Consider the following 10,273-nt stretch of genomic DNA (forward strand, 5'->3'; position numbering starts at 1 on the left):
ATATAACATATATGAACAGACTTCACATGACGTTACTTCACTTACATGAGTTGGTAATCTTCCATCACAGAAGTGTTTCTGCACTTATCTTTAACTACTCGTGTAGCAGAAGAAAAGGAAAGCTGTGAAGACGACAGAAGAATGAAGTTACCAGCTGGACCTAGAAATGTAAACAAACGAGGCTAACGTTAGCTAACTAGCTTAGCTAACACAATATGTCTTCTTTAAACATGCTAAGACACACACAATGTGAATAAGACACGAACGAGCTGAAGCAGTGATTCATATAACTCAATAACAACACGACTGGGATATAATTAAGATGAGCAATCTTTAAGTTGTACCGGCTTTTATCTCGCTAGCAGGCGTTACATTTTGTCGACTCCTGATGACGCACGCCAGTGTCGCGCAGAGGTTTTTCAAAAGAAATGTCCTGTGCGGAAATGTTTTTATAAAGCAAAGACGTACTTAGATGAAGTAAAACATAGAATACCATGAAATAAAAAGTACTCAATGACAGGTAAAATACTTTTATTCGAAATGTTACTAAAGTAAAAGTACAGCAAACTGTACTTAAAGTATCAAAAGTAAAAGTACTGGTAATGCAGCACGGCTCCTTTCAAAGTGTTTTATTATCATAGGATATAAAATTGTTCTGGTTTTATCACTAATAATTACATACATGTTTGTCTGAAGAAAAGTCCCTATATTTGTAAAATAAATGCAGTGAAGTAAAAAGTACAATAATACACTACTATACCATACTAAACTGTAAATTGAGTTATCAGTAAATGTAATTGGTTAAATTTCACCACTGCTAAAGAAATAAACAAATTAACACAATAAAGGTTCAACTAGTTCTTATATTTCAGCATCTAGAAACAGAAAATATTGAAAAGTTTGGAATAACATTTCAAACTTTGCACTTGTGCGTCTGACGCTTGGCTACAATCACACTGTTTCCATATTGTTACATTAAAAATAGTTTGAATATTAATGTTAAATATATTTTATGTGTCTGTTGGTCACTAATTTAATCCAAAGCATGGGAAAATAGTTTTTCTCACACTGAATATCTTGAGGACTCCTACACAGTAAATGTGCTTTAATAATCTGTAATATTTTGTTGGATGCTTTGTTTATGCTTTACTTGTCATACTTCTGTCGTCTTTTATGATGTGATCTCTCATATATATAGTATATATGCTTTCTGAAAAAAGAATTATTAATCATTCATTTAATTAAATTAAAGTTCTTTTGCTTTGTTCTTCCTAATTTATCTTAATGGTATTGAATGCCTCTCTCGGTCACTTCAGGGACATCGATGGTACTAAAGCCAGGACTTTATTGTTCTAACCCTGACAAAGTCAGACATGTTGTATCTTTACAAAAGAAAGACTCACGGACTTAACAAAGCTCTTACGAAATGACTAAAGGTGTTTTTATTTAGCATTTATCCGAAAATGGGAGTAGGAAAAAACAAGAGAGGCAGCAAAAATGGTTTGAGTTGTTTATTGAGGGGGTGACTGTAAAAAAGGAGCAAATTTTATGTTTTAGCACCTTTATAAAAGTTATAAAATGAATTGCTGGTTCTCTGGGTTCTCCATATAACCAGAACAATATACGACACACAGGCCTGGAGAAGGAGAAGCATTTAAATCGCCAAAACCAGCAATAAAAATGTCAAAATTTGGAAAATCTCATTATATTTCATTACAATTTGGATTACATTCTACAAACTTTGGAACCAGTGGATTTTAAATCAGTGCACATTACATTATCATGTAACATAAGTTAAAAACACAAAAGGAATTTGACAAATGTTCCCTGTAAATAGACAGAAAAGAAACATCTTTAAATACTGGGTGCAGCTTTCTGAGGCATCTTTAATTCAATAGAAAAAAGATCTTAGAAGTCGTATACAAAGCAGGAATGAAGCTATACAATGTCACATTATATTTTATTCCTTACACACTGTACAAAGTTCATTTCCTTCAGGGCCGGCCACGCCAACCGCAACACTGGGCAGCTTAATGTTCATGTTTTAATATCCTACATTAATGCTGTCTCCCAGACACGCACTGTATTTACATATTCAGACATGAAATACAAACATAAATATGAGCAGGCTCTGTCTATCCATCCTCAACGGCATCGCGTGTCTTCAGACACGTCCTTGAAAAAATACACCAAATATTGGCCACCTACATGTAAGCTTTACGCAGTATTTGTCTCCCCTGGGAAGCACTTTGATGAAAACTGGGTCAAAGTGCTTTAAAAACACATCGGACTTTAGCTTTTTGGTCAAAGTTGTTGTTGGATGTTTAAGCGAGGCAGCGTCATCCATTTAACATGTATGTCACAGTATTAAAACACGCCACAGTGAGAACTCAACACAGAGGTGGACACGCTACCCGCCGTCCGATTCGACCAAAAAGCTTATTTAACAATAAGTCGGTGCATTTCTTTCAAAATAAAAAGGTTCAGACTTCAAACTGACTGACATGTTAGCAAGCGTTCAGCAAATCGTCTTTATATATGTTTTTTGTAAAGCCAAAGATATTGAAGTAACGTGTGTGAATACTGTACAGTAGGCCTAATGCTGGTCATCTGCATATCAACACAAACATCTCAAGTGTTAATTCAGAATTAAAGCTATCACATAGCTGGGAAGAAAGAAAGTTCATGTACAAAGCAACTGATCAAAGGCCTGAGAAAGAGTTTTCTGTTGTCATTTCGGGACGTGATTGTCAAGTCAGGCCGAATAACTGGAAATCTGATCATACACACACAGCAATGCATAGGCTTCAAATCAAAAATCAAAAATCATACCGTGAGTAAAGCAGAATAGCAGAGTTACTCTGGAATTTAGTTACTTATTTATTAGTACACACAGTGTAAGTAGGGCTGGGCACCATGCTGTTTTTGGATACCTTACTTTGAGAAGTATAAACATGTATTTATGCCACAATGAAAATGCAAACCTTTCAAGTAAAAAAACAATGATCTTTTTCGTTTAATAAAAGTAGAGTTAAAACTAAACGTCCAACCACACGCAGCCATTTAAAGAACTAAACAGAATACTGTCGAAATGTTTTGATTCAAATCAGGAACGATGTGATAAAAGAACAAGTTAATAAGAGTAGAAATCTGGCCAAATATTGGAAGCCAACTCTCAATACTTGACAGCTTCGATACTCAGCGAGGACACATTTCAGTGCTGAACACATCGAAGGTGGATACCCAGCCCTAGACGTACCCGTTGAGGTATCCAAGATGGACGCCATGTAGCAACCTGGTTTGGATCGCAGAGAGAAAAGAAGGGTGTGAGCGGGTTTATCACCAAAGTGATCACTAATACTTCACTGATTTAAACCCGGAGACTCAAGAGACCTCTGTGAAAATATTTATCGATTTGTTTCAGAGTTATGAACTCAGCACTGCAGCTTGACAACACAGGAAGTTCTCCAGAAAGTTGAACGTTTTTGCAGTACTTCTCTAAAAAAAAAAAAGGTAGAGAATTTTAGGTAGTATAGATATATCATAAATTAAATCATCACTCTCCTTAGACATCAGGTTATTGATGCAGTCTATGAAATATGACTCATTGATAAAGGAGACTTAAAAGTGAAGTGACTTAGCGGCGTTTCCTTAAAGAACATTTCTGAAGTATTAGTGGAGTCCTCCAATCATCTGAGATGTTACAAACAACGTCCTCCTAACAGCTGATGAAAGGTGACATCACCACGACCCTCACAGCCTGTCATGTGGTTTATCTCAACACTCTGGTGTTCCACAGGGATCGATCCTGGGTCCTCTATCATTTCACCCAATCATGATAGGAGACGTGCAGCGCCTTAGGACCTTCTCTCAGAATAAACCAAATGTGCTTCATGTTGACTAGAAACTGTCTCCACAATGCTCCATCAACCTGAAGAAATTTGAAACATCGCTCAGCTTTACCAAGTTTGAGTATGATGTTCGATTCGAATTTGAACGTCAAGTCTCTCAGTTTAAGCAAACTATATTTCCAAATAAAATCATATCTTTTGTTACATTACATTCACTGTGTGAATATTTTACAGCAGGAGTCAGGATCTTCACTGAGATAAGTTTAGAAATTGAAGTTGGATACTTTTAAAGCATTTAAAACTTTCCCACCAGAGACGTCAGGTTCGGGTCGCTCTGCTGGAAGAGCTCCGCCTCATCAGTGCCCTCAAAGCAAATGTGATAAAAACGTTCTTTCTACGTCCTCTTTGTAGTTCTACTGTCAAACGTTGAGCCTCAGGTTTTCTACGTACCTACTTTGTAAATCAATTTCTAACAATTGTATGGAAAATGTTTATAAATAGTTTATTATCAATATTAATATTATGTATAATAGTATGCATACACACACTTTAAAAAATAGTCACGGTAAACTTCTAAAAGCTTTTCAGAAGTCTTGGAAGTGGAGTTTTTATGTAATATATATATTGTATACAGTATGTTTTTGAAAGCCAATTTCTGGGATCTCCCAATAGTCCACAACAAAACAAATGAAAAGAGTCAAGCGGGATTTGGGGGAAGAAAAACAAAATAAAAGAGCGGGAAACTGTGACTGGAGTCCTGGGGTCTGAGTAGTTCTGTACGTTCCTCCCCCAGAGTCCATAAATAAAGAAGCAGAGTTGAACATCAGCGCGTGAAGACTTCGCTCGGAGCTGGTTCTGGAATCCACTCAGACCAGAGGAAAAAAAAACAAAGATAAACCATTATTAATACATTTGCTAGATCAGTTTGAAGTCCACCAGGAAGGGTTTGTTTGTACACCACGCTACACTTTGTCCCAGAGGAGTGAGAGGGGAGACAGGGACCTGTCTTTGGAGCATTTCCCATAAAGGGGGAGGAGTCACAGACACTCCTGTGACTTCGTCTCCTCTGGCCCCTCCTTCCTCTGACACGGTCTTTAGTTTGAGAGAGTCTGTCTGCGTATACGCTCGGTATAGCGCTCACAGGTTCTTGGTGTTTATGTGAGTCTTGTAATGCTTCGTCAGGTGGTCGCTCCTCATGAAGCGTTTCTGACACTGGCTGCACTCAAAGCGTTTGTCTCCTGTGGGGGACGAAAGAAAAGAGACAGGGACGGGGTTAAAAACTTACAAACAACACAACATCATTTTTATTAAAGACACGGTCGTGTTGTGTTGTCGTCTTGCAAAATTCTGCAATTCAAGAGATAACATCACTTCTCCTACTTTTGTTTGGATTTTATTATTTCAATTGATCATTACCTGTTTCCTGTTTATTAAGTGGTTAAAATGACCTCATTTGTAGCTTTTTACTTTACTCAGTCTCATCCATCTTTGCTTTAGGTTGAGTGTTACGGGGATCTTGTTCCATTTTGCAGTGAAACTCCCTGAGAGGAACTCCATTATGTGTGTGTGTGTTTCAGACCTGTGTGCGTCCTGGCGTGCCGCTGCAGCTCGTCGCTGCGTGTGAAACGTTTCCCGCAGAAAACCCAGTTGCAGACGAAGGGCCTTTCTCCGGTGTGCAGCCGGACGTGAGCTCTGAGCAGCGACGTTTTCCTGAACGTCTTCTCGCAGCCGGGGACGTGACAGATGTGCTTCCTCTTCCCCACCTCCCCGGGCCTGCACGCACACACACACACACACACACACACACACACACACACACACACACACAGTGAGATATACAGGTTTCAACAGTAGAGCGGAGCATTCAAAAGCAACAGCTGACAGCATTTAATTTAGCATCAAAACAGACTTAAATGCATTAGGTTTCTAAATGTTCTGTTCATAAAAGAGCTTTTGATTTTCAGGAGCAGAAACTTTATTAATAAAGTACATAAAGTATCTACCAATACACATTTTTTTACTGTCAAAGCAAACAGCAGTATCTCTATGTTTACTAAAAAGGCTTTTATTTCTTACATAAAGTTCTCAAAATGACTAAGAGCAGGTAACTAATTTAAGATTTCAACAATTAACTGAAAATCTGGCCATGATACACATTTCCAGTCAGTAATATTCCCGTAACAGCCTCATAATTCCAAGTTAGTTGTTGTCTCTTGTCGCCAGAATTTAGTAAAAAGTGTAATAATGTGATATTTATTCATGTATTTGTTGTCTTGACACACTCACCTCTTGTCTGCGTCTTTACAGTTGGGACAGGTGCAGGCCATGCGTCTCTTCTTCTCTCCTGGCTGGCCGGGCAGCTCCAGGGTGAGGGTCTGGTCCACCTGGATGGCCGGCTGGCCCGGCGTCGCTGCCAGCTGGAGCCCTCCACCCTGCAGGGCCTGCACCGTCAGGTGCTGCTGGCCTGACAAACACAGAGACGGAGACACTGTAAGACACAGCCCAGGGCTCCGGCCAAGCTGTAGTCTAATATCTAATTAGACTACAGGCTGACTGCCACCAGTCAAAAATGGTCTGAAATTCTAATTGGTGATTACGATTACGATTTGTGCGTTACGATGCCGGTTCTCTCTCGTTGTTAAAAACCAACAGAAACCCAAAAGAACCAACTTCCGCTCACCCCCTGCGTTGGTGATGGTGACGGGAACTCCCTGAACTTGGACCCCGTTGATGCTGATCGTCTGCACCGCCTGCGTCGTCGAGGACAGCTGCGGCGTGTTCAGCGATATCATCCCCCCCGCCGGGGCAATTTTTGCCAGAGTCCGTTCCTTGCGCCCCCCCGCCCTCCTGGAGCCGGCCGGCGGCGAGGTGGTGACCGAAGTGGTGGAGGTCGTTGTGGGGGAGACGGAGTCCTGGATCTGAACAGACTGCCACTCACCGGATGCGGTTTTGAAGAGGATCTGAGGGAAGAAGTTGTAAATACGTAGCCGATCTTCCTCCTTTATCAAACTAAACTAAGAGTGCCGTAGTAGCGGCTCAAACAGGCTGCTAACGCATACTAGCATGCTCTCAACGCCGATGCTAACATGCTGATGCTAAGCCGGTCGAATGTTTACCATGTTCACATTCTTTTGAGTATCAGTGTGCAAACATTTGATAATGAGCACTAAACACAGAGTCCAGCTCGGCAGGAATGTCAGCTTCTCACGTATTTGGTCATAAATCAAAGTATTCGACAAATTGAAACATTGACCTGATGATGGCGCTAGAGGGAAAGTCAAAGGAACGCTGCTAGCATGGATATAAATCTAAAAGGATAAGAGCACTAAATCTGTTTTAAACACCTAAAGCATGATTATCATACAGGATAAGCAGCTTTGAATGAGTCAGAGGTCCTCGTACCTGCGTTGGTGTCGGATCTGAGATCTGCAGGCTCGATTGGACCGACTGCCTCTGTGGGACGGGCGGTAGTGTGGCGGAGGCGGCCTGCACCACCTTCAAGGCCTGCTGGGGGATCTGAACCACCTGGGACTCCGGTTTGGGCTGGACCAGCTGGACCTGCTGCACCATAGGCGGCTGCCCGGGACTCTGCACGATCAGTAGGTTGTTACCTGCCTGCAGATAGAGACAGGAGAGGTTTACTCTGTGACCATCAATGGAAAAGGGAAAAGATTCAGCGTGGTGGGCTGCTGGTGTGGAGTCAAGCCTGTAATAGTTCAGTTATGGGACCATCTCTCTCATCAATAGGCCACCATAACGCCACATCTTTAAGGGTAGCAGGACAACTACAACATGACATACCCTCTCTATTGCATTGTGTTGCCGTATGACAACAATGAAGCGTGGTTTATATTCGCCGTAGCAAAGCCGGGCGTGAGTTGACGTGATCACGGTCTGAGCGTCATGTGGTCGCGGACCTCAGAAGTTTTGTTATTTGGAGAGCGTGGCTGTAACAAAGAGTCAAATCAAATTGAACACGAGGTACAAGTTCCCAGTTAATTACAGCTCCTCCTCGACGTTGAGGAGGTTGGTTTATGGCGCTTTGCCAGTTACACTCGTTGTCGTCTATGCTTCTTCACAATACAGTTTTTGTTCGTACACCTTCGAGTGTTTCTGAGAGTAATGCAACGAGCAGCCCGTCGAGCTTGTAGCTCGCACACCATCTGCGGAGGCTCACGCTACGGCACCACTACAACAAAGCTTTACTTCATCTCACTGTTACTGAAAAGCAGTAAAACAATGTCCACATTTCACTGTTTGATTGTGAAAAGCAGGTCTTCAACTCTGATACGAGAAATAATTGATCACATGAGCAGGTTTGCACTTGCTGTTACGCTGGACACTGAAAAGACCCGTGGGCTCCTGAAGTTGACTAATCGTTCAATATAAAGGCAAGAAATACTCAAATACTATCTCTGGTAAGTTTAATCATAAAACCAGATAAATGTGAAACGTTTTTTGTAAAATAGTCAAATTAATTTCTTGATATACGGCAACTATAATCTAAATATGTAAGTGGTCTGTGTGTTATTGACTTACACGGGATGTGAATTTGATCGACTGAATGAAATGACTGTTATTTAATGGAAATTGTTAAATGAAATTAAATAGGAAAATTGATTATGGGGCTTTCCACAATTGTTCATTGCTGTTATTTGGCAGCAAATGACCAATTACCCCTCTTAAAAATACTTTTTTTTTGTATTTAAAGAATATATATATATTAAGCAATTTTACGCAATACATATTTGTATGATGTTAATATTGGATTAGGAGCATGTAAGTCTGATATTCAGTCTCCTTTGAGTCGTGCTGTTTCCGACTCCTGAGGACAGTATTCAGAGCGGTGGGTGTGAATAAAAACAGCAAAGTTGCCGTCGTAAAAAAACAAACCAAAGAGAGCCGAAAGATTGAAACGCTCTATTACAGCTCTATAGAGCGTTTACAGCTATCACAAGCGATACCTTTTAACCATTTTCAATGTAACACGATGTATCAGAGACACTTTCAGTTTACTCTGCGTCTAAGATTGACTCAGGAGGAGAACTCTACCTATAAAGTGGGCCAAGTGGAATACATAAAAGATTGTGTTGCTTCCGGGGCTTTTCTGCCAGATGTACCTGGATGATGTTGTCGCCAGCTTCTATCAGGATGGTCTCCATCTGGTCGAGGGGTGGAGAGGCAGGAGGATAAGCAGCCAGAACCATTTTCTTCTTCCTCCCTCGTCCTCCCTTTCCTGGTTTGTGAGCGGCGACCGCCATCTCTGTGACGAACTGAGCCCCGCCCATCTCTCCGGTCGCCATGTTGAACGGCAGCGTTATCCCGCCGGGCAGCTGCAGCATGTTTGCGGCAGAGTTGTTTGGCTTGCGCGACTTTGGGGAGGGCTTGATGGCTACAGTCTTCTGCGGTGTGACCGCCGCTGTGCCGGCCGCGGGAGCCGGTACGGTCATGGGCGTGGTGATGATGGCCTGGTTGGTGCCCGGTATGAGCTGGATCTGACCTCCCTGTGGCATCATCTGGATAGTCTGGGCACCTTGGATCTGCGGCATCATCTGGTACTGGATGTTGGCGGGGGCCGAGGTGTTGGTGCGGGCCGGGCTCTGCTGGATGGTGAGCACGATGGGGCTGCCGGGGGCCGTGGAGCCCAGGCCGGCGGGCAGCTGGATCACATTGCCCTTGGCCGAGAGGAAACCCAGGTTCTTGGGTGGAGCGGGGGCGATGGGAGCCGGCTTTATGGGGAGGAGCCTGCGAGGCTGCGGCTGCGCTGGAGGAGAGGTGACGGGGGCCTGAGCAGCAGGAGGGCCGATCTTACTACAGGTGGCAGCCAAGAGGGCCAGAGGAGACGGCTGGGCGTCCTGCATGGAGACAAATCACACACAGACTGCTTTAAAACCAGAACAGAAACAGTTAAGCTCTAAGAGACAACTACGGGGAGATAAGAATCTAAAATAAAACAGTGAAGATATTCCAACAGGTCATAAACAATGTTAAACACGTGCTGTAGCAGATTTCAATCTGCAGAGCTTTTGTGCTCCTGTGTCGTCCTTATGTGTGATTATACACACTTCAGTTATGTTAAAAGAGAGCAATTAGTTTTACAGAAAGGCAGATTACAACACATAAAAGACCAGTAAGGGGAAGGGGGGGCGTCCTGAATACAAGTGGGATAGAAGTTCAACAAGAGTCACCGGTGTCTGACTCACAAAAGCAGCAATAACATGTAAAACTAATTTCATGTCGGATAGGACGGACAGCGGCAGCGTAAGGGGGAGTCTGAAATTTAGAGTAGAGGGGCTGGGTGCTGTCGGATAGGACGGCGTTAGCGTTCCTCCGATAGCACACACTCTGCTGTACACACAGAATCTGCTCACTAATGCATCGTGGGTTATTGGAGACAATGAACGCATCGTGGGTTATTGGAG

The 10,273-nt window shown here is 42.4% G+C and overlaps 2 protein-coding genes across 3 annotated transcripts in view; both read right to left on the bottom strand.

Annotated features, from left to right (window-relative positions):
- Nucleotides 1–398, bottom strand: part of abcc10 (ATP-binding cassette, sub-family C (CFTR/MRP), member 10) — a 20,207-nt gene extending 19,809 nt beyond the window's left edge. Inside the window, exons 1-2 of the mRNA XM_031877114.1 lie at nucleotides 345–398; nucleotides 46–122 (exon numbers count right to left, since the gene is read on the bottom strand). The gene's annotated coding sequence lies outside the window, so the exon portion shown is untranslated. The remainder of the gene's footprint in view (nucleotides 1–45; nucleotides 123–344) is intronic.
- A 1,816-nt stretch (nucleotides 399–2,214) lies between these two features.
- sp2 (sp2 transcription factor) overlaps nucleotides 2,215–10,273 on the bottom strand; it is a 13,451-nt gene continuing 5,392 nt past the window's right edge. For both annotated transcript variants that reach the window (XM_031877132.1, XM_031877133.1), the window contains exons 3-8: nucleotides 8,972–9,706; nucleotides 7,254–7,466; nucleotides 6,532–6,811; nucleotides 6,138–6,315; nucleotides 5,431–5,624; nucleotides 2,215–5,089 (exon numbers count right to left, since the gene is read on the bottom strand). In XM_031877132.1, coding sequence (XP_031732992.1) covers nucleotides 4,989–5,089; nucleotides 5,431–5,624; nucleotides 6,138–6,315; nucleotides 6,532–6,811; nucleotides 7,254–7,466; nucleotides 8,972–9,706 — 1,701 coding nt within the window. In that variant the 3' untranslated portion in view covers nucleotides 2,215–4,988. The remainder of the gene's footprint in view (nucleotides 5,090–5,430; nucleotides 5,625–6,137; nucleotides 6,316–6,531; nucleotides 6,812–7,253; nucleotides 7,467–8,971; nucleotides 9,707–10,273) is intronic.

Source organism: Anarrhichthys ocellatus, unplaced genomic scaffold (genome assembly GCF_004355925.1).
Source record: "Anarrhichthys ocellatus isolate YVR2014 unplaced genomic scaffold, GSC_Weel_1.0 scaffold126, whole genome shotgun sequence".
Taxonomy (NCBI): Eukaryota; Metazoa; Chordata; class Actinopteri; order Perciformes; family Anarhichadidae; genus Anarrhichthys; species Anarrhichthys ocellatus.